Genomic DNA, 24838 nt, shown 5'->3' on the forward strand with positions numbered 1-24838 from the left:
CAAATAGAGCAGGCAGCTGTTTTCTCAATTTAACAAAGGCCTAGGTTGGAGAAACAAGTCTGGCAGTCTTCAACCTATAGATGATATTTAAATTATAGGAATGGATCTAGGAAAAAGTATATAGAGAAGAGGATCTAGAACTGACCCTTGAAAGACATTTCCATCTCATACCTAGTATTTTTATAATAAAACTGTTTTAATTCTTAAAGCTATTACTTATTATATCAGCAGTTTCTAAATTCATCAACTACATCAATGAGAAAACAATGATGAATTAAAAGATTATATCATACAAATCTTCTCAAAATAAAAAGTAATGAACTCCATTCATGATCAGAAGACTATCAGAAACTCAAAAACACTTTCAAATACAGATGTTATATAATCCAGTGGTTAAGTGCATGGCATATGGGATCAGGCTGCCTGGAATTTAATTCTGGTCCCTACCCTTATTATTTGTGTGACCCAGGGCAAGAAACTGTGCAGCTTCCTTAGCAGTAAATTAGGGATAATAACTTATTGGATTGTTGTTAAGGTGTTATTATCTGAACTTTTGCACTAAAAAAAATTAGCTGGCTTACTGTCACTAAGTTATCGAAACAAAAGTTGGGACTGAGAAAACTTGCAGCTAACCACACTAATTTTACAATCATTTAACCAAGGACTTGTTTTGGTGACTAAGTCTGTCCGACTCTTTTGTGACCCCATGGACTGTACCCCGCCAGGCTCCTCTGTCCATGGATTTCCCAGGCAAGAATACTGGAGTGAGTTGCCATTTCCTTCTCCAGGGCATCTTCCCCACCCAGGGACAGAACCCGGGGCTCCTGGATTGTTAGTTGTATTCTTTACCACTGAGCCACCTGGAAAGCCCAGGACTTGTAGGCCTCTGTTTAAATTTCAAAACGAGGCCAAAACGTGTTCTTAAATTCAATTCTCTGAGGGCTTGCATCTCCCACTCTGCATTTGTAAAACAGAGGAAACATCCTCAAACGCCTTAACATTCAAAACAATCTTTGTAAAGAGGAGAAACTAGCTAGACTAGTTTATACATTACAGTAAGTATGTCTGATAACAAGATCAATCTGTGACACAAACTACCAGGGCCCGAATCCCTCTTAACCAGTTATTTGATTCTCTTCTGGCCTCTTCTCTAGAAAATGAATGTTCTTTTGAAAATAAAGATTAAACCAAGCTTTTGCTTGAGCGAGTAACAAAGTACCGAGAATCCAACTCTATGGCAATAATAGAAGACCTCTCCACAGGCACCACCTAGTACCAGAAGCACCGTGAGGTCAGACTCCACTCGAGTGGGTTAGGAGGAAACTGCGACCTCTCCTCTTCGGGCCTCCATCCCCATCCCCTGGGAGCAAAGCACCGGCGCAAAGGAGCTACCTTCGCTACCTCCTCCTCTTTTCGCTGGGCTCCGAGGCCCGTCTCGGCTCCGAGGCCCAGACTCGGCTCCAGGCTCCAGCCTCCGAGCCAGTGGAGACACCCAGAGAAGACAATAGCGCAGGGGCGGCTGCCGTACCTTTCGCGGTCGCGGCCGTCGAAGTAGACGAAATCGCCGCTCTGGACGCACTTGGCGCAGGTCAGCCGCCGGCGGGTGGTGTTGCAGAGCGGGCAGCGCTCGACCGCCACGTACAGCCCCTCCGCGTCGTCCACAGAGTCTACCAGGTCCCGGGCGAGCGGCTGGGGCCCGCAGCCAGGAGCGTCCTGCGCCTGGGCTCCCTTCCCACTGGGAGACGCCATGATAGCATGAGAGCAGAGGCAGTCACGTGGGATTTTGTTTTCAACCAGGTGCATCTTGGGTGAGGAGGAGGGGCCTGGGAGGGGCCTAGGGAGGCTCCAGGAGCTCGGCGGGAATCCCGCGAGCACCTAGCCTGACCTCGCCTACCCGTCAGCTGCCGCTGGGTACGAATTAGGTTAGAGGAGGGGCGAGGCGGCGCAACAGAGTGTCGTCAGCGGCTTCTTCACGTCCAGGCTACAAATTAACGCCACAAACGTGCAAGAGATAGTAATATAGTGCCCCCAGGATTTGGGGAAGACAGATTGCGAACGCATAAGGGAATTTCTGTCATTAGCTGTGGATACTTACTAAATTTGACTAAAACCACCGCAGAGTTGGATGAGGGAAGTGGGTCTTGGAGCGAGGGGGAATTATGGCTCATGTGATTTCGGGGCAAATTCCTCACCTCTCCTGTGTTCACGTGGAGAAAATTTCAGTGCCCACCCAACGTCGTGAGGATTAACAAGTCAATCCGTTTAATAGTAATCTGATAGTACTTTGCCAATAATAACTAACCAGTGGAAACAACTGTACTGAACGTGTAAATCACAGTTGGATCTTTATGAAAAATAAATTTTAATGTCCAGCATTCTGCTTCTATTCTCGGCCATATTCCAAGAATTTCAACTAGGTAGTCTTTTAACATGGCTTGAGTACTCCAAATTTCTTTTCTGTGAGGATAAATAAGGTGGGCCAGAGGATTATATCAGAGTAATTGGTGTTTGAATATGCCTGTAAACTACATAAGAAAAAAATTGGGCTCATAGGTCAAATGATCCAAACCAGTGACTCAACAGGATTATTTTGGCAGGCTATAAATTAATGACTGCCTTAATTTCTCCCTTCAACTAGGGCTTCTCTCCCAAGTTCAGTTCAGTTGCTCAGTCGTGTCCGACTCTGTGACCCCATGTATCGCAGCACACCAGGCCTCCCTGTCCATTACCATCTCCTGGAGTTCACTCAGACTCACGTCCATTGAGTCAGTGATGCCATCCAGCCATCTCATCCTCTGTCATCCCCTTCTCCTCCTGCCCCCAATCCCTCCCAGCATCAGAGTCTTTTCCAATGAGTCAACTCTTTCCATGAGGTGGCCAAAGTACTGGAGTTTCAGCTTCAGCATCATTCCCTCCATACCCCCAAATTCATAACTGCCTACACTAGGCTTAAAGTAATCTACGGTGACCAATTCACTGTATAGAATTGGTCTGAAGCAATTCAAAAACAAAACTGAACTCTCCCTCCCCACAAACGTTTCCTCATTTTGTTGTTGTTCACTCGACCAGTCGTGTCCGACTCTTTGAGACCCCATGGACTGCAGGCCAGGCCTCCCTGTCCTCATTTCAGTGAAAGACAATCCCCGCCCACAGGGGAACAAGGTCCAAGACTCTTATTAGCCCATCCCCCTCCCTGTTAATCTCCACTTCATCAAATGCGCATGATTCCCACACGCTAATTGGGTTTTGAAGCTGAGCTCTGCTCCAGCCTCTTAAGTCTTATTTGATCTATTTTAATACAATTACACAGGGTTATGAAGGTACAAAAAAAAGCACAAAATCCCTAAACTGTTTTCAAAATAGACTTTATACCAAACCTGAATAGTTCCTGAAAGTTTAAGATTTATTTTTAGGGAGAGAAATACTTTTCTCTGATCATTTCAAACAAAACGATATGTAATTATTTTTCTTAAAGTTTTCAGACTTTAATGTTTCATTTGTATTCTGACAGGATCCGTCACAGGCCTGTACCTACTGGCCAGGATCATCTACTCAATATTTTAAAAGGCAAAAAAAAAAAGACAATATACAGTTTCTATCCTGTTTTATACAGATATTTTAAATTTCTATATATTGTTATGCATTTTTAGAGAACACATGTTCATGTACTACGTCTTTAACAAGAACAAAGCATTAAATTTTAATGATGTTAGAATATCATTCTAGCAAGGCCTTAACTCTTCAAATTCTGAAATCAGGTTACTTTTTCCATTTTAAAAATAACATACAATAGTCATTTCAAAAAAAGCATAATTTCTTAGGCATGGTTACTCATACAGAATCACACTTTAATAATTAAAGTCAAAATGTGCATGGGACATCTACAGTCTAGCTGTTTCTGTTGCTGGGCTTATGCGTATATTCAAAACAATACACTGTGAGATGTTGAATGATACGTTCAGGCTTTTTTAAAACCCTTTAGAATAGGATAGATGTTTTCAAATGCTTCATAGATGTCAGAACGTTTTTTGGCACCTATAAAGAAATCCAAGTTTACATAATCTTTAATATAAAAGCAATGCTAAAATTTTCTTAAGACTAACATTTCATTGTCACTTTCAATTACCTTCAATACTTTAGGTGTACCTGAAAAGTACTTTATTCCTGGTAAAGACAAAAGAATTTGGTGACCGCAGTCATACCCCCACAAAAACATACCCTAGAGCAGAGTTTTCTAGTATTTCTGTAATGTGGGCACATCAGTATATCTTTAGCCTCCTAGGGCACAGTATGAAATATGGAATGTTATCTCTTGGTGTGGCATGGACATGACCACAGAACATGACCTTCGTCAGCAGCTGTGGGCACTTCAGTTCAGTTGCTCAGTTGTGTCCGACTCTTTGGGACCCCATGAATCGCAGCACACCAGGCCTCCCTGTCCATCATCAACTCCTGGAGTTCACTCAGACTCACATCCATCGAGTCAGTGATGCCATCCAGCCATCTCATCCTCTGTCGTCCCCTTCTCCTCCTGCCCCCAATCTCTCCCAGCATCAGAGGCTTTTCCAATGAGTCAACTCTTCGCATGAGGTGGCCAAAGTACTGGAGTTTCAGCTTTAGCATCATTTCTTCCAAAGAAATTCCAGGGCTGATCTCCTTCAGAATAGCTACCAGAAAAAGGGACTTCCTTTGATCTACTCAGCTTTAGTTAACATCCTTATTCCCTAATATTAACTAACAGAGTGAGACAAACTGGAACTGTTCTAAAGTTTCAAATTTCAATTTGGGAAGGGATTACTAGAGGGAAAGACTCTACCATTGTTACCCTTAGAGTTAAGTTTCACGAGGTCTTTAATTACAACTGCTCTAGGGGTTAAAAAGGATAAAAATATGAATTAGACATACCGCCCACCCTTCAGCGAGATTATCAGTCAGCCCTACTAACTACCTTCCACTTTCAAAGCTATGCAGGCATGTTATGTTAAGGGTTAAGGACATGTAGTACTTATGTGGAACTGTCAGTCCATCAGGGAACTATTATCTGATGCTGGGCAGGAGGCAAGGAGATTAATGAAAAGCATGTTAAAAACTGTTAAGAAAAATGGAAAATAGTTTTTCTAAGTTGATAAAGACTTGTTCTTGGGAGCTATAAACTTAGCTAGGAGAAAGGCTAAGTAAGACAGCAGAAATAACTTGTGGGATGTAGTTATCTGGTTTAAGGATGGGACTAACGAGAGGGAATTCCCAAAAGGAGAATCAAGAGATTTGAGAAGTAGGTAGAAATCAGAATTCAGAATCTAGGATGAGCTAGAATAATTTAAAAAGTGGAAAATGGCAAGTGTTGGCAAAGAGACTGAGAAATTGGAACCCTCGTACGTTGCTGGTAGAAACATAAAATGGTTCAGCTACTATGGAAAATAGTTTAGCAGTTCCTCAAAGCTGCTAAAGAAGAATTACCACATGACACAGCAATTTCACTCCTGGGTACCTGGGAATATACTCCCCAAATTGAAAATAAGTACTCAGACAAATAATATGCATGTAGCTGCATATTCATTGCTGACAATGGAGTATTATCCCACCACAAAAAGGAATAAAGCGCTGATACAAGTACAATGAGGATAAACCTCATAAACATTATGTTAAAAGAAGTCAGACATGAAAGGTCACATATTATATGATTCCATTTATATGCTATCTCCAGAATAAGTAAATTCAGAGACTAGAGACTGGTGGTTGCCAGGGGTTAGGGTAGGGAGGAAAGGGGGGAAAACTGCCCATGACATAGGACTTTATTTTGGAATAGTGGAAATCTTTTGGCACTAGAGTTGGTGGTTGCACAACATTTTGAATGAACTAATTGTCCCTCAATTTTTCGTTTAAATGGTTATATTTGCGCTATTTGCATTTCATCTCAATAAATTAAAAGTTAAGAATCAAAAATGAAGTACTTATTAGCTTAAAATGGCGGGGGGGGGGGTGGTGGTATGCAAGGGCAAAAGTTACTCATTCACTGCCAAAGAGTTTACTTTCTGAGCCTCTACCTTCAAAGATGTCTGGTAGAGAGGTGGGAGGGTGAATCATTAAATGGTTAATAGAAACTCGGTACGTTTGAGGTTGGAAAAGTCCCTTAAGTCTCAGCAAATTTTAATTATAGTACTAAAAATTTTAGTTTCTAAAGAGACTGGTTTTGTAGAAGCCAAACTGTTAGTTTGGGAAAAAGTAAACATCACTATAAAAAGACACTTTGCCTCTCCTTTGATGGACTTTTTCAGGTGCTGGATACATTTGAATAGAACAGCCTTAACTGGGAGACAGCAAATTAGGAAGATCCCCTGGAGGAGGGCATGGCAACCCACTCCAGTATTCTTGCCTGGAGAATCCCCATGGATGGAAGAGCCTGGCAGGTCCATGGGGTCACAAAAAGTGGGACGTGACTGAGTGACTAAGCACAGCACAGCAGCACAGTAGGCATAGCAAGCAGGGATACACATTCACCTCATTCCCCCCCCCTGCCCCCAACCCTGCCCCTGGCAAAAAACTAAAGTTCTTTTTTTTTGTAACTAAGTTTCTTTTTATATCTGAGTTAACAGATATCCAGGTCCAGCATTTTGGGTAACCATGTACTTCAGTTTTTTCATAACACTTAAAAATAATACCTAGGGACTTCCCTCCTGGCCCAGTGGTTAAGACTCCAAGCTCCCAATGCAGGGGGCACAGGTTCAATCCCTGGTGAGGGAACTAGGATCCCACATGCTTCATGGGGCAGCCCAAAATTTTTAGAAATACCAAGAGCTTTACATTCAAGCCCCAAATAGTATAGGGTTCTGGTGTCCCCTAGAGAGTAGAAAACACCCATTGCCCAAGAGGGAATAGACATTGAGAGTGATCATTTTTTTTATATCCTAGAAAAACAACTTTAGACACAGAAAGGCTTTAAGAAAATTGTCTAGTGCAATTTTTAAAAATTTACTGTGTGGGAAAGCAAGGCCCAAGAAGTTGAAGATCCCCCGAATCATGAGTATCAACTTTGAGAGAAGACTTCACGTATCTGTGTTCCTTCCTGTACACAGAAGGTGGAGCAAACAAACATCACAAGGAATTGTAAATCCCAATGAGGGAACCCGGTCAATTTAGTGAAATACTTTCTCATTGAAATATTGGCATAAAAATTTTGAGGGAACCTAAATTGGCCCCACCGGAGAAGGCAATGGCACCCCACTCCAGTACTCTTGCCTGGAAAATCCCATGGATGGAGGAGCCTGGTAGGCTGCAGCCCATGGGGTCGCAAAGAGTCGGACACAACTGAGCAATTTCACTTTCACTTTTCACTTTCATGCATTGGAGAAGGAAATGGCAACCCACTTCAGTGTTCTTGCCTGGAGAATCCCAGGGATGGCGGAGCCTGGTGGGCTGCCGTCTATGGGGTTGCACAGAGTCGGACATGACTGAAGCGACTTAGCAGCAGCAGCAGCAAATTGGCCCCACAGTCCTATTAATAATCAGTCTATAATCAAACATCTCAATTTAGAGCACCAGACTCTGGTTATATGACCCTTCTCTTTTAAGCGAAATCTATCAGATCTTTCCTTCAAGTTTATGATGACCACCAATTTCCCTGGTAGCTCAACTAGTAAATAATCTGCCTGCAATGCAGGAGTTCAGTTCAGTTCAGTTCACTCGTGTCTGACTCTTTCTGACTGCAGCATGCCAGGCTTCCCTGTCCATCACCGACTCCTGAAGCTTGCTCAAACTCATGTTCACTGAGTCAGTGATGCCTTCCAACCATCTCATCCTCTGTCATCCCCTTCTCCTGCCTTCAATCTTTCTCAGCATCAGGGTCTTTTCCAATGAGTCAGTTTTTCGCATCAGGTGGCCAAAGTATTGGAGATTCAGCTTCAGCATCAGTCCTTCCAATGAATATTCAGGACTGATATCCTTTAGAATGGACTAGTTTGATCTCCTTGCAGTCCAAGGGACTCTCAAGAGTCTTTTCTAACACCACAGTTCAAAAGCATCAATTCTTCAGTGTTCAGCTTTCTTTATAGTCCAACTCTCACATCCATACATGACCACTGGAAAAACCATAGCTTTGACCAGACAGACCTTGGTCGGCAAAGTAATGTCTCTGCTTTTTAATATGCTGTCTAGGTTGGTCATAACTTTTCTTCAAAGGAGCAAGTGTCATTTAATTTCATGACTGCAGTCTCCATCTGCAGTGATTTTGGAGCCCCCCCAAAATAGTCTTCACTGTTTCCATTGTTTCCCCATCTGTTTGCCGTGAAGTGATGGGACCAGATGCCATGGTTTTACTTTTCTGAATGTTGAGTTTTTACCCAGCTTTTTTAGGCTCCTCTTTTACTTTCATCTTCAATTCTTCTTCGTTTTCTGTCATAAGGGTTGTGTCACCTGAGTATCTGAGGTTATTGATATTTCTCCTGGAAGTCTTGATTCCAGCTTGTGCTTCATCCAGCCTGACATTTCACATGGTGTACTTGGCATATAAGTTAAATAAGCAGGGTGACAAGATACAAACTTGATGTGCTCCTTTCCCAATTTGGAACCAGTCTGTTGTTCCATATCCAGTTCTGTTTCTTCTTGACCGAATACAGATTTCTCAGGAGGCAGGCAAGGTTGTCTGGTATTCCCATCTCTTGAAGAATTTTCCACAGTTTGTTGTGATCCACACAGTCAAAGGCTTTGGTATAGTCAAAAAGCAGAGGTAGATGTTTTTCTGGAACTCTCTTGCTTTCTTAATGATCCAACAGATGTTGGCAATTTGATCTCTCGTTCCTCTGCCTTTTCTAAATCCAGCTTGAACATCTGGAAGTTCATGGTTCACATACTGTTGAAGCCTGGCTTGGAGAATTTTCAGCATTACTTTGCTAGTGTGTGAGATGTGTGCAATTGTGCAGTAGTTTGAACATTTTTGGCATTGCCTTTCTTTGGGATTGGAATGAAAACTGACCTTTTCCAGTCCCATGGCCACTGATGCATTTTCCAAATTTGCTGACATATTCACTGCAGCACTTTCACAGCATCTTTTAGGGTTTGAGATAGCTCAACTGGAATTCCATCACCTCCACTAGCTTTGTTTATAGTGACGCTTCCTAAGGCCCACTGGACTTCACATTCCAGGATGTCTGGCTCTAGGTGGGTGATCCCACCATTGTGGTTATCTGGGTCATGAAGATCTTTTTGTACAGTTTTTCTGTGTATTCTTGCCACCTCTTCTTAATATCTTCTGCTTCTGTTAGGTCTCTACCATTTCTGTCCTTTATTGTGCTCATCTTTGCATGAAATGTTCCCTTGGTATCTCTAATTTTCTTGAAGAGATCTCTAGTCACTCCCATTCTATTGTTTTCCTTTATTTCTTTACACTGATCACTGAGGAAGGCTTTCTTATCTCTCCTTGCTATTCTTTGGAATGCTGGATTCAAATGGGTATATCTTTCCTTTTCTCCTTGTCTTTCTCTTCTCTTTTTTTTCAGCTATTTCTAAGGCCTTGTCAGACAACAATTTTGCCTTTTTGCATTTCTTTTTCTTGGGGATGGTCTTGATCCCTGCCTCCTGTACAGTGTCATGAACCTCCATCTGTAGTTCTTTAGGCACTCTATCAGATTGAATCCCTTGGATCTATTTGTCACTTCCATTGTATAATTGTAAGGGATTTCATTTAGGTCATACCTGAATGGTCTAGTGGTTTTCCTTAATTTCTTCAATTTAAGTCTGAATTTGGCAATAAGGAGTTCATGATCTGAGCCACAGTCAGCTCCTCCTCTTGTTTTTGCCAACTGTGTAGAGCTTCTCCATCTTTGGCTGCAAAGAATATAATCAATCTGATTTCGGTGTTGGCCATCTCGTGATGTCCATGTGTAGAATCTTCTCTTGTGTTGTTGGAAGAGAGTGTTTGCTATGACCAGTGGATTCTCTTGGCAAAACTGTTAGCCTTTGCCCTGCTTCTTTTTGTAACCCAAGGCCAAACTTGCCTGTTACTGCAGGTATCTCTTGACTTCCTACTTTTGCATTCCAGTCCCCTATGATGAAAAGGACATCTCTTTTGGGTGTTAGTTCTAGAAGGTCGTGTAGGTCTTCATAGAACCATTCAACTTCAGCTTCTTCAGCATTATAGGTCAGGGCATAGACTTGGATTACCATGATATTGAATGGTTTGCCTTGGAAATGAACATAGATCATTTTGTTGTTTTTGAGCTTACGCCCAAGAACTGCATTTTGGACTCTTTCGTTGACTATGAGGGCTACTTCATTTTTTCTAAGGGATTCTTGCCCACAGTAGTAGATATAATGGTCATCTGAGTTAAATTTGGCCATGCCAGTCTATTTTAGTTCACTGATTCCTAAAATGTCGATGTTCACTCTTGCCATCTTCTGTTTGACCACTTCCAATTTACCTTGATTCATGGACCTAACATTCCAGGTTCCTATGCAATATTGTTTTTTACAGCATCAGACTTTACTTCCATCTCCAGCAATGAAGGAGATCCTGCTTTTATTCCTGGGTTGGGAAGATCCCCTGGAGAAGGAACAGCTATCCACTCCAGTATTTTTGGACTTCCCTGGTGGCTCAGACAGTAAAGAATTCACCTGCAATGTGGGATACCTGGGTTTGATCCATGGATTGGGAAGATCCCCTAGAGAAGGGAATAGCTACCTACTCCAGTATTCTTGCCTAGAGAATTCTATGGACAGAGGAGCCTGGCAGGCTACAGTCCATGGGGTTGGAAAGAGTCAGACATGACTGAGCAACTTTCACTTTCACCAGATCATTCCTTCAAGTTATGATGACACCAATTTGGGGGATAAACACCTTTGCTAACTGTGGTAAATGAGATAGAAATTCTGTGGCTAGTGCACTGAAGAAAGCAGTGGCTACTGGCTTGAGATCAAACCACATGGGCTCAAATGCAAGCACTCCCACTAAGTTTGAAACCACAGGCAGATTGTTTAACTTCTGAGCTTCTATTTCCTCACCTATAAACAAGGACAACAGTCTTCTCATAGGGTGACTATGAGGATTGCGTGAACAAGTTTTTGCAAAAAGTCCTTTTCAAATGGTAACATTTAACAAGAGTTCAGCCATTTTTCCTGTCCTAAAAGAATGTACTTCAGGATTAGGGATGCTGGGATGGCTGGTTCACGCACTCATGGCTTATCATTTGGTTCTGTGAGAATCAGTATCATGTAATTTGTCTGTGTCCTTCACCAGGGCTGGATTTCTGCTGGATAAGGAGTGCATTGTATTTGCTTTCGCATCCTGAGCACCTTAAACAGTATATGTACCTTGTAGGCATCCGAAGTTTATTAAATATCTATCATCTAACAACAGAGTTTGCAAGCTCATCCATACCCCCTTGCATGCATGCATGCGTGCTAATTCGCTTCAGTCATGTCCGACTCTTTGACCCTATGAATTGTAGCCCACCAGGCTCCTCTGTCCAAGAAATTTCCAAGCCAGAACACTGGGGTGGGTTGTCATGTCCTCCACCAGAGGAATCTTCCCCACCCAGGGATGGAACCCACGTCTCTTATGTTTCCTGCATTGGCAGGTGGGTTCTTTATCACTAGCACCACCTGGGGAGCCCTCCCTACCTCTTCAGTTCAGCCGCTCAGTCGTGTCCGACTCTTTGCGACCCCATGAATCGCAGCACGCCAGGCCTCCCTCTCCATCACCAGCTCCTGAAGTTCACCCAAACTCATGTCCATCGAGTCCGTGATGCCATCCAGCCATCTCATCCTCTGCCGTCCCCTTCTCCTCCTGCCCCCAATCCCTCCCAGCATCAGAGTCTTTTCCAATGTCAACTCTTCGCATGAGGTGACCAAAGTACTGGAGTTTCAGCTTTAGCATCATTCCTTCCAAAGAATACCCAGGACTGATCTCCTTTAGCCAGCCCCAATATCTCTTCCCAGGACTACCTGGATTTTCTAACTCTATTCTTACACCAAGTCACAAGTACACATCTTATTTTTCCAAGGGATACCATATGTGTATACACATAAATGAAAGTGTTATAAATTGGGGGAAAAATAGTCTTTAACCTCTCAAGGTATACATTTTGCAGTATATGCTGAGTCACTCTTAGTGGTAAATTACCAGAAATGGTCAACAGAGACATCCTGTTCTCTGTCTGGCTCACTCACTATTAAGTCTTGCCATTTTTATGGTGTCCTCTGACCAAGTCATTTCCAAGAACCACTGACAACCAGCTGATTGAGAGTGACCCTCCATAACAAAGACCCAGATTCTGCATCCTTTATGCCAGAAGGAAATAAGTGTAAAAAGCATTTTACTAAAGCCTCTTTAAACTTCATATTCCTATCATCTGGGCAAGACATGAGAGCAACAGCTCATCTTTTTCAGTGCTGGGGAAAACACAAGAAGAGTGGGCTTTCACAGAGGTAATAACAACTAACACTATATTGTGTTTACCATCTGTCAGGTCTTGTTTTTAAGCCTCATTACACTTAGCAGGTAGTTTCTATGGGCACCTGCCTTTTACATATGTAGAAATCAAGGTGGAGTGCAAACTCACCCAAGGTCAATGTAGCCAATAGATGCTAAAGCTTGGATTAAAACTAGATGACTGGCTTCCAGAGCTTAGCCTCTTAGCCACCACACCTGCTGCCTCTCACCACTAAGAGTATTTGCCATTCCTTAGGTGACAAGGAGTATTAGGAGGAAAGTGTCCAAAAGACCACACAGGTGTATTCATAGACATCTAAAGAGCTGGGGGATAGTGTACGTACATGAAGATGGTGGGTTCTGAAGCCAGGTATGTGCAGCATGAACAGCTGTTTGACATTGTTAATGTTACTTAAGCTCTCCGTTGTCCTCATTTTACAGGTGAGGAGACTGAGATATTAAACACAACCTCACAGAATTAACTGTTGTTGTCTGGTCACTAAATCATGTCTGACTCTTTTGCAGCCACATGGACTGTTCGCCCGCCAGGCACCTCTGTTCATGGGATTTCCCAAGCAAGAATACTAGAGTGGGTTGCCATTTCCTTCTCCTGGGTATCTTCCCAACCCTGGGATTGAACCTGCATCCCCTGCATTGCAGGCGAATTCTTTACCACTGAGCCTCCAGGGAAGCCCACAGAGTTAACTAGAATCCACATAAAAGCCCTTACTTATCATAATGCCTGGTATATGAGTACCTAACATGGCTTTATTATGTCTCATCTTGGAAGTGAAAATTGACATATACGCCGTCACTGTATATTGTTCCAGCAGATCCTAGCTAGACGATTCATTTTACCATGGTCTGAGAGAAAGCATGGGTCCTAAATGTCATATTAGCCGTAGAAAAAAAAAGCAGCACAGACTTGAAAAAGTTGTGTTAAGGTCCCTTTGCTGTTTGCTCTCTGGGACCATGATGAAGGACAAAATAGGAAAGTAGGTCCTCTTTGTTCTCAGCTCATTTAACTATTCATTCATTCAGTTGTAGCTTTGGACCTGCTGATTGCAGCTTTGGCACCTCAAGGGAGTAAGACAGTTTTACAACTAGCTATGCCTGTTCTTTGAGCTGAACACATTGACAAATTTTCAGGGAAGCGTATTGTATAGTCTTCAGTACCCTGTGTTGACATTCCTTTACTTTTGTCATTTGAAACTTTTCCCTGGTGGCTCAGAGGTTAAAGTGTCTGCCTGCGATGCAGGAGACCTGGGTTCAATCCCTGGGTCGGGAAGATCCCCTGGAGAAGGAAATGGCAACCCATTCCAGTATTCTTGCCTGGGGAATCCCATGGAGGGAGAAGACTGGTAGGCTACAGTCCACGGGGTCGCAAAGAGTCGGACACGACTGAGCGACTTCACTGGCAAATGTGCACATGAAAGTATATCTTTTTCCTTTTTATTTGGGATAACTAAGAAAGTTGGTCTGAATTATGGATATTTAAAGAAACTTGTTCTTGTATACCTATAATAGGAACTTAGCCTGTACTTAGCAATTTGTACTTGTAAAGAAGATAGATTCCTAACGATACATAACACATAGATGAAAACATCCATTCAAAGGTCTTAAAATATTTTTTTCCCTGGAGGAGGGCATGTATTTCCCTGCAGTATCTACACTATTCAATGTACTTGGCAGGCTTTATCCCCTTTCTTCAGGACATATAGAGGGAAACTGTCAATTACTGCTGCTGCTAAGTCACGTCAGTTGTGTCCGACTCTGTGTGACCCCATAGACGGCAGCCCACCAGGCTCCCCCATCCCTGGGATTCTCCAGGCAAGAACACTGGAGTGGGTTGCCATTTCCTTCTCCAATGCATGAAAGTGAAAAGTGAAAACGAAGTCACTCAGTCGTGTCCGACTCTTTGCGACCCCATGGACTGCAGCCTACCAGGCTCCTCTGCCCATCGGATTTTCCAGGCAAGAGTACTGGAGTGGGGTGCCATTGTCAATTACTAGGATGTCTTAATTATTCCAGACACTAAACTGGTTGCATCTGAGCAATTGTTGCATTGTTGTATTCAAAAGGTTCTTGAATTCTAAACAAGCTTTCCCCATTTGGAAGACACATTATTTCTGAAAGAAAAACTGTAACACTTACTGGGCGTTCTAAAGATTTAATAACAGACACTCCATGTTTTTGGATGCTGAGTAATAACTTTATCGATGTTTCTCAAACTAATTCAGCTAATGCAGAAATCTCAACTGGCTTTAGATGAGGCAAGATATTACTAAATTTTAAAGTTTATTTGGAAGAATAAATATTTGAGGGGAACTAATACAAGAGAAGCAACAACGGGAAACTAGCCTATCAGATATAGAGCTCACTAGGATTAACACCGGAGAAGGCGATAGCACCCCACTCCAGCACTCTTGCCTGGAAAATCCCATGGAAAGAGGAGTCTGGTAGGCCGCGGTCCATGGGGTCGCAAAGAGTCGGACACGACTGAGCTACTTCACTTTCACTTTTCACTATCATGCATTGGAGAAGGAAATGGCAACCCACTCCAGTGTTCTTGCCTGGAGAATCCCAGGGATGGGGGAGCCTGGTGGGCTGCTGCCTATGGGGTCACACAGAGTCGGACACAACTGAAGTGACTTAGCAGCAGCAGCAGGATTAACCACAATATAGTAAAAATACAGTAGGATTATCATAGTATAATTCAGGAGCAAAGGTGGAACTGGAGACCAGACCCACATTTTAAAATAAAGGCCAAAAAGAAGTCATCAGAAATTAATAATGAAGGATATATAGTTTTAGGTTGGCTGGCCAGCTATTTGGGGGTGGGGAATAGTCAATTTGGCTCATGCCATATGAACCGGGAATTCATACTGGTCCCAGAGAGTAAACTGTGTATAAAGTCAGACAAAATAAGGCAAAACCAGCACACTTCAGTAGAGTGGTGTGGCAAAGAGCCTCAACCATTTACCTCAAGAATTTAAAAAACCTTTATGTAAAAATAAGTCAAACTGGACAAAATCACAAATAAAACGGAGAGTAATTATTTTCAATACTACGGTGAACTCATACAAACCCTTAGAGGGGGAAAAGTAGACAAAAAGCAGTAAGTTACATACACGCTATTTTAAAAAGATGAAATGCTATTTACTATGCTGAAAAGCAATCAATTTCTATTTCTGATGACCAGTGGGATCCCTTTCACTTGCACAGTTAGAGTTTTCTTCTGTAAATTATTGTTTTGAATGTTGCTGACAGTTTGTAAAAGATACTCAGATACATTGCTGGCAGCAACGTATGCTATAGAAAAACTGCATTGTATAACCCTTTTCAAAACAATTTCATAAAATAATTTGTACTAGGAAGCTTTAAAATGGTCTGTCTTTAGAGAAATATTCCCCTTCTGAGCATAGGTCTTCCCTAGTGGCTCAGACGGTAAAGCGTCTGTCTGCAATGGGAGACTCGGGTTTAATCCCTGAGTTGGGAAGATCCCCTGGAGAAGGAAATGGCAGCCCACTCCAGTACTCTTGCCTGGAAAATCCCATGGACCCAGAGCCTGGTAGGCTACAGTCCATGGGGTTGCAAAGAGTCAGACATGACTGAGCAACTTCACTTCTGAGCATTTACAGTAATAAATGACTCTCTACACATAAAAATAGCCAAACTTTTGTCCCATTAATAAGTACCAAACAAAGAAAAAGCATAACCTGACAATGGGAGAATCAGTCTGATGCAGTAACATGTTAGAACAGAGGTTGGGAAACTTAGGTGTGCTGGTCAAACCTAGTCTGCTACCTGATTCTATATAGCCTGTGAGCTGAGAATGATTTTTATACTGAAATGTTTGGGGGGAGAAAAGAAGAAAATTAGTTGATATGTGTAAATTAAATGAATTACATTAAATTCACACTTCAGAGCTTTTTTCTTAAGTGGTGTTCACAGCTACTTTCACAATAAAACAAGGCTCAGTTGTGACAGAGACTCTACTGCCCACAAAACCTAAAACATTTAGTATTTAGCTCTTTGCAGAAAAAGATTTGTTGACCCCTTTGTAGGAACATTGTTCAGACATTGAAAGTCTTCATTAAGAATTTGTAACAGTGACTTAAGCTACATATGTTATAATAGTTATTAAAAAGATAGGATGTAAAGATGAGTATCTCTGGAGTAGGAAATAGCTATAAACTTCAGTATTCTTGCCTAGAAAATTCCATGGACAGAGAAGCCTGGTGGGCTACAGTTCATGGGGTCACGACTGAGAGCTGGACACAACTGAGCAACTGAACGGACACATAGACACATAACATATTCATTTTATATATATCAAAATGACATAAAAACATGCAAAAAGTTATGTTGTTTAACTATAGGGACCAACGTATGATGTTATCTTTCATTTTGCTTTTCATTTTTTTCTGGGTATTCTATAATACCAAGAATTGCTGTATGACAGTGAATAAAGTTATTTAAAAGATAAAACAAAGCATAAGCAAAGCATACACAAAGCTGTTGAATTTTAAGAAAGTCAGAATCTTAGAACTTACCTGTCAACACAACTTTTCCAGATACAAAGATAAGCAACACAATTCGTGGTTTCACCATTCTATAAATAAGGCCAGGAAACAGTTCAGGTTCATAACTGTTAAGATATAAAAGAAAGAATTTTAAAAATAGCACTGTTCAACTACTTTCTCATAATATTTGAGATCCAGCACACAAAAGCAGTTTTCAAAAGCCATTTTACCAAAAACCTTTTGGCCATCTTGACAAAAGTAGTCTTGGTTGTCCTAGGTAATTTCTGTGGCAGTCAGTGACAGAATTCATTTTTAGTCATAATATTTTTCCAAGTCCAGACATCCTAAGCTTTTAGAAATTAAGGAAATTTACAGCATCATATTTAATATATTAAGATCATCTTAGTTAAATGTTCTCTATCTTTCAAAAAAAGTCTATCAATAGCAATACATAAACACATTTTCAAAAATTTCCAAGTTCCACAATGAGCACATTATGGATATATTTATAAACTGCTAAAGCCTTTGACTGTGTGGATCACAATCAACTGTGGAAAATTCTGAAAGAGATGGGAATACCAGACCACCTGACCTGCCTCTTGAGAAACCTATATGCAGGTCAGGAAGCAACAGTTAGAACTGGACTTGGAACAACAGACTGGTTCCAAATAGCAAAAGGAGTATGTCAAGGCTGTATATTGTCACCCGGCTTATTTAACTTATATGCAGAGTACATCATGAGAAACGCTGGACTGGAAGAAACACAAGCTGGAATCAAGATTGCCGGGAGAAATATCAATCACCTCAGATATGCAGATGACACCACCCTTATGGCAGAAAGTGAAGAGGAGCTAAAAAGCCTCTTGATGAAAGTGAAAGAGGAGAGCGAAAAAGTTGGTTTAAAGCTCAACGTTCAGAAAACGAAGATCATGGCATCTGGTCCCATCACTTCATGGGAAATAGATGGGGAAACAGTGGAAACAGTGTCAGACTTAATTTTTTTGGGCTCCAAAATCACTGCAGATGGTGATTGCAGCCATGAAATTAAAAGACGCTTACTCCTTGGAAGAAAAATTATGACCAACCTAGATAGCATATTCAAAAGCAGAGACATTACTTTGCCGACTAAGGTCCATCTAGTCAAGGCTATTGTTTTTCCTGTGGTCATGTATGGATGTGAGAGTTGGACTGTGAAGAAGGCTGAGTGCCAAAGAATTGCTGCCTTTGAACTGTGGTGTTGGAGAAGAGTCTTGAGTCCCTTGGACTGCAAGGAGATCCAACCAGTCCATTCTGAAGGAGATCAGCCCTGGGATTTCTTTGGAAGGAATGATGCTAAAGCTGAAACTCCAGTACTTTGGCCACCTCACGCGAACAGTTGACTCATTGGAAAAAACTCTGATGCTGGGAGGGATTAGGGGCAGGAAAACAAGGGGATGACTGAGGATGAGATGGCTGGATGGCATCACGGACTCGATGGACATGAGCCTTAGTGAATTCCGGGAGATGGTGATGGACAGGGAGGCCTGGCGTGCTAGGATTCATGGGGTCGCAAAGAGTCAGACACGACTGAGCAACTGAACTGAACTGAAAGTTAACATTTTTAGCAGATAGAACCTAAAAACATTACTAGAATACTTTGGACAGATACTGTATACTAAATCATATCAAGTTTTACAAATTCAGAATTTGCTCCTATAAATAGTATCTCACTCCTTCCTAGAAAGGCTTGAGGAGCCTACAAGAAAGATGTCAGTAGTTAAGAGGATGTTGATGAAATAAAACTATTCTCAAAACAATGGCTAATGGGGATAGAAAAGAAAGAAAAAATCTAGGAAATTGAACACTATAATATACATGGGGAATTTCCTAGTGGTCCAGTGGTTAGGACTCTGCACTTTCACTACTGAGGGCACAGGTTCAATTCCTGGTTGGGGAAATAAGATCCCTCAAGCTGTGTTCAGTTCAGTACTGGAGTTTCAGTTTTAGCACCATTCCTTCCAAAGAAATCCCAGGGCTGATCTCCTTCAGAATGGACTGGTTGGATCTCCTTGCAGTCCAAGGGACTTTCAAGAGTCTTCTCCAACACCACAGTTCAAAGGCAGCAATTCTTTGGCACTCAGCCTTCTTCACAGTCCAACTCTCACATCCATACATGACCACTGGAGAAACCATAGCCTTGACTAGATGGACCTTAGTCGGCAAAGTAATGTCTCTGCTTTTGAATATGCTATCTAGATTGGTCATAACTTTTCTTCCAAGGAGTAAGCGTCTTTTAATTTCATGGCTGCAATCACCATCTGCAGTGATTTTGGAGCCCAAAAAAATTAAGTCTGACACTGTTTCTCCTGTTTCCCCATCTATTTCCCATGAAATGATGGGACCAGATGCCATGATCTTCGTTTTCTGAATGTTGAGCTTTAGGCCAACTTTTTTGCTCTCCTCTTTCACTTTCATCAAGAGGCTTTTTAGCTCCTCTTCACTTTCTGCCATAAGGGTGGTGTCATCTGCGTATCTGAGGTTATTGATATTTCTCTTGGCAATCTTGATTCCAGCTTGTGTTTCTTCCAGTCCAGCGTTTCTCATGATGTACTCTGCATAGAAGTTAAATAAGCAGGGTGTCTATATATAGCCTTGACGCACTCCTTTTCCTATTTGGAACCAGTCTGTTGTTCCAAGTCCAGTTTAACTGTTGCTTCCTGACCTGCATACAGATTTCTTAAGAGGCAGGTCAGGTGGTCTGGTATTCCCATCTCTTTCAGAATTTTCCAGTTTATTGTGATCCACACAGTCAAAGGCTTTGGCATGGTCAATAAAGCAGAAATAGATGTTTTTCTGGAACTCTCTTGCTTTTTCCATGATCCAGCGCAGTGGTGCAGCAGAAAAAAAAAAGTTTTTGCTCTTAAAGAGTGGATCCAGATACACAGAAAAACTTCATTCCATTCTGCAGTGGCTATGACCTCTTACTGGCACCAGAAAGATGCATGACGGTGGTGAGGGTACCCATCTGAAGTATATGGAGGTCGTTACGTGTAGACATGTCTTCCTGGGACATCACTCTATTTTCCTGCAGAAAGCCTGTCAGGACTTCTGCCCACAAGCCACTTCCGGACACTGTGGAGACAATGGTACTAGCTGGAGCCCTGAAAAACTTCTATGGGAACTATGAAGTTCCAGCCAAGAGAGTGAAGACTAAGGGCAGAGAAGAAATGTTTTCATTTGATTTTCCAACCAAATCTGAAGACACTAAAAGGGAAAAGAGCAAATAAAAGTCTTTGGTATGTAAATACCTGGAAATGTCCCTAACCTGGGAAAGGAAGCACACATCCAGGTCCAGGAGGCACAGAGAGCTCCAAACAGCATCCACCCAAGGAGGACTTCACCAGGACACATTGTAATTAAGATGGAAAAAATTAAAGATAAAGACAGACTATCAAAGGCAGCAAGGGAAAACCAGCAAGTTACATACAAGGGAACTATGGTAAGGCTATCACAGCTGACTTTTCAGCAGAAACCCTGAAGGCCAGAAGGGATTTGCACAATGTATTCAAAATGATGAAAGGGAAAAACCTACAACCAAGAATACACTACCAAGCAAGGCTGTCATTCAGATTTGATGGACAGAGCAAAAATTGTACAGACAAGCAAAAGCTGAGAAATCAGCACCACCAAAACAACGTTAAAAAAAAAAATGTTAAAGGGACCCCTCTAAGAGAAAAAGAAAAAGCCACAACTAGAAACGTGAAAATTAGAGAAGGAAAAAGCTCAGGTAAAGGCCAACAATGCACAGTAAAGGTAGTAAATAACAAAGCTAGCAGGAAAGTTGAAAGACAAAAGTAGTGAAATCATCTATATCTACAATCAGCAATTAGGGAATTCAAAAAAGAAAAAGAATGACGTCAAAAACAGTAATCATGGGGGGGAGTAAATATTCAGGGTTCTTAAAATGCCTTTGAACTTAAGAGATCAACCACTTAATTATGTGTATACACACACACACACAGACAGATTGCTATATAAAAACTTCATTTATGGTAACCACAGACCAACAATCTAATAATACATACACACAAAGAGAAAGGACTTTCCTGGTGGTCCAGTGGCTGGGAATCTGCCTGCTAATGCAAGGAACACAGGTTTGACCCCTGGTCTGGGATGTTCCCACAGGCCTTGAGCAACTAAGCCCGTGTACCATGACTACTGAACTCGTGCCCTAGAACCGCTGCTCTGCAACAACAGAAGCCACGGCAATGAGAAGCATGCACATGGCAACTAGAGAATAGCTTCCAGATTGTCACAACTACATAAAGCCTGCACATAGTAATGAAGACCCAGCACAGCTAAAAATAAAATTTAAAAAAAAGAGAGAAAGAAATCCAAACATAACCTTAAGGATAGTCATCAAATCAGAAGGGAAGAGAACAAAAGGAAGAAAGGAACAGAAAAGACCTACAAAAATAACTCCCAATAAATTAACAAAATGGCAGTAAGAACATGAAAGTGAAAGTGAAGTTGCTCAGGTGTGTCCAACTCTTTGCAACCCCATGGACTGTAACGTATCAGGCTCCTCCAACCATGGGATTTTGCAAGCAAGAATACTGGAGTCGGTTTCCATGTCCTTCTCCAGGGGATTTCCCTAATCCAGGGATTGAACTCCTGCATTGCAGGCAGACTCTTTACCATCTGAGCCACCAGGGAAGCCCCAGTAAGAACATACATATCAATAATTACCTTAAATCATAAATTGACTGGGGACTTTCCTGGTGGTTCAGTGGTTAAATATCTGTCTTGCAATGCAGGGGAAAAGGGTTTGATCTCCAGTCAGGGAACTAAGGTCCTACATGGTGCAGAGCAATTAAACCAGTGAGCAGCAACTACTGAGGCCAAATGGTACAACTCGAGAGTCCATGGGCTGCATGAGAGATCCCAAGTGATGCAGAGAAGAGCCTGCATGCCACAATTTTTGTAGGGCTTTTCTGTTCCTTTCTTCCTTTTGTGCCCAATGCAGTCAAATAAATAAATACGTTCTAAAAAATTAGAAATAAAACTACCATATGATTCAGCAGTTCCACTCCTGGGTATATATCTAAAGAAAATAAAAAACATTCAGAAAGATACACACACCCCAAAGTTCACAGCAGCATTACTTACAATAGGCAAGATATGGCATCAATGTTAAGTGTCCATCAACGGATGGATGGATAAAGATGATGTGATATATATACACAGTGGAATACTACCCAGCCACAAAAATGAATAAAATTTTGCCATTTGCAACAACGTGTATGGACTTGGAGGGTATTATGCTAAGTGAAATAAGTCAAAGACAAATACTGTATGATGTCATTTATATGTGGAATCTACAAAATACATCAAACTAGTGAATGTAACAAAAAAAACAGAATCACAGATACAGAGTATGAACTATTGGTTACCAGTGGGGAGAGAGGGAAGGGAGAAGAAGTAAGAAGGGATTGAGAGGTGCCAATTGCTATAATGTAAAAAGAAATAAGCTACATGGATATATTACACACTACAGGGAATATAGCCAGTATTTTTATAATAATATTAAATGTATAATCTATAAAAATTTGAATCACTATGTGGTACATCTGAAACTAATATTGTAAATCAACTGTACCTCAATAAAAACCAGATACATACATATATATACAAAAAAAAGTCTTTAGTATGTAAATCATGGTGAACTGTCTTTGGCTTCAGAACCATGATTTTAAGGTACTAGCATGATGAACTCCCAACTAGAGATTTACTTCATTTTATTTACTCTCTACTTCATTTCAAAAGAAGGCTGAGACAGAAAGAAAAGAGGTTTTGGTTAGAGATGGAGAACATTTCATGAAGATTGAAAACAACAAACAGCTGCCGATCTCTTGGACCAAACCAGCTCATTCAAATCTCAGTTTAAGTGTCATTTCCCTTAAGTCTTCCATATCTTCAGCCCTTCCCCAGTTACATTAAGTATCCTAATTGATGCTACCAAAACACGCCAAGAGGTGTTCACCTTCGCAGTTACACCTTCATAGTTACATTTCATTATTGTCTTTGGTTTCTCTGTTTTCCCTTTTAAATAGTGGTTCCATAACGGCAAGGGCCCATGGCTGCACTGATTGCCACTGGCCCCATAGCATCTACTACACAGCAGCCACCTAGATTCTACTCATTTAAGAAATATTTAAGATAACTTTGATTTATTGGGTTGGCTAAAAATTTCATTTGGATTTGTCCATGAGATGGAACAAACTTTTGGGCCAACCCAATAAAAACTGAATGGAAGGGGAAAAAATTGCTCAGGGAAAATGGAAAACAATTATGGCATAGAAAGACTGATGGAGAAGATGCCCAGTAACAAGTGAGATACATATTATCAGATGCTGATATACATATTTGTAGAATCAGGGGAATTCAATGAGGTTTTAACATAAAGCAAACTTGACTTGACAATCATAAGTGATATGTTGCCATGGTTCCCCCACAGGGCTACAGGCAATTAAATTAAGTCTTCATTTTAAAGAGAGAAAGCTGCTGAGAAAGAGGTTTTAATGCCAAAATGTCACAAATACACACACTGAAGTTGTAATCCATAAGATAAGGATGGAGGGCATGTTGGGGGAGGCAAAAATGAGACTAGAAAGAGGTATCTGTGAGAGTATCTGGCCAAATTTTTAAAAAAGATGAATGAGATCATAAAACTGGCTTATGAGGAGGGAAAAACAGTGATGGACCCACTCCAAGTGACGAAAAGCACAGCATCAGATAAATTCTCATCTTGCCCTTCTGCAATTTCATTTTTCAGAGGGAGAACTGACAAGGGGGCACTCCCACCCCAGATTTAAATCTGACCTACAAAGAAGACAATCTTGGTGAAACAGAAATGAAATTTGGGGGAACTGCACACATCATTTCAGAGCCCTAAAGGGCCAGAAAGGGGAATGCCAAGACTAATACAGACATGTACCTCAAAACTGGGCAGACATCTTTTACATGTTCATTAAACACTGGCTCAGAGAAAGATCGACAGGAGGTCCAAGGTTGAGGATCTGGAAGATTAATAGAGTATGTGTTCAGAGACTCTTAAAAATGAAGGTTTTACTATGAATCTATGAGGCATTCCAAGATTGAAGGAAGAAAAGGACACATAAAGAAGCAATACATCTTGCATGGGGTGCTTCTCAGTGAACTCAAAGGGTACCTCATAGGCACTTAATAAACATATGCTGAAAAAATTGAGGCAGAGGAAAAAATGAAAATACAATCAAGAGCAAGATATTGCTTGCTAAGTGTTTTCAGTCGTGTCTGACTCTGTGCGACCCCATAGATGGCAGCCCACCAGGCTCGCCCGTCCCTGGGATTCTCCAGGCAAGAACACTGGAGTGGGTTGCCATTTCCTTCTCCAGTGCAGGAAAGTGAAAAGTGAAAGTGAAGTCGTGCCCGACCCTCAGTGACCCCATGCACTGCAGCCTTCCAGGCTCCTCTGTCCATGGGATTTTCCAGGCAAGAGTACTGGAGTGGGGTGCCATCGCCTTCTCCAGATATTGCTTAAAGAGTATCATAAAAGCTAAATCTCAGAATGAACAAATTTTTTTTGAAAGTTAGGGGAAAACAAGGCAGTTTTTAACTTCTGTTTAGGTCATATCTCAATGGAGAGTTAACAAACATTAAAGAACACACATCTCTATGATCCCTCTCTATTATTAAGCAGAATGATTGCTTAAAGGCAAAGGGAAGGAAAAGTAGAGTGAAAGGACTTCAGTTCAAGTTAGATCACAAGAATTTAAGAGCATCTGTGATTCTAAGCCAGTTCAAGTGCCCTGGCCTAAGGGGTGGTGGGATTTAGTGCTTGTCAGTCACCCTCCATCACCACTCTCTGAGG

At 41.5% G+C, this 24838-nt stretch overlaps 2 protein-coding genes across 2 annotated transcripts in view; both read right to left on the bottom strand.

Moving 5' to 3' along the window:
* The window catches only part of ATG14 (autophagy related 14), a 36293-nt gene extending 34394 nt beyond the window's left edge, over nt 1-1899 (bottom strand). The window contains exon 1 of the mRNA XM_069596691.1: nt 1529-1899. Within this exon, the coding sequence (XP_069452792.1) occupies nt 1529-1803 (275 nt within the window). The 5' untranslated portion in view covers nt 1804-1899. The remainder of the gene's footprint in view (nt 1-1528) is intronic.
* A 2059-nt stretch (nt 1900-3958) lies between these two features.
* The window catches only part of TBPL2 (TATA-box binding protein like 2), a 42035-nt gene continuing 21155 nt past the window's right edge, over nt 3959-24838 (bottom strand). Inside the window, exons 7-8 of the mRNA XM_069597517.1 lie at nt 16978-17072; nt 3959-4035 (exon numbers count right to left, since the gene is read on the bottom strand). Coding sequence (XP_069453618.1) covers nt 3959-4035; nt 16978-17072 — 172 coding nt within the window. The remainder of the gene's footprint in view (nt 4036-16977; nt 17073-24838) is intronic.

This window comes from Ovis canadensis, chromosome 7 (genome assembly GCF_042477335.2).
Source record: "Ovis canadensis isolate MfBH-ARS-UI-01 breed Bighorn chromosome 7, ARS-UI_OviCan_v2, whole genome shotgun sequence".
NCBI lineage: Eukaryota > Metazoa > Chordata > Mammalia > Artiodactyla > Bovidae > Ovis > Ovis canadensis.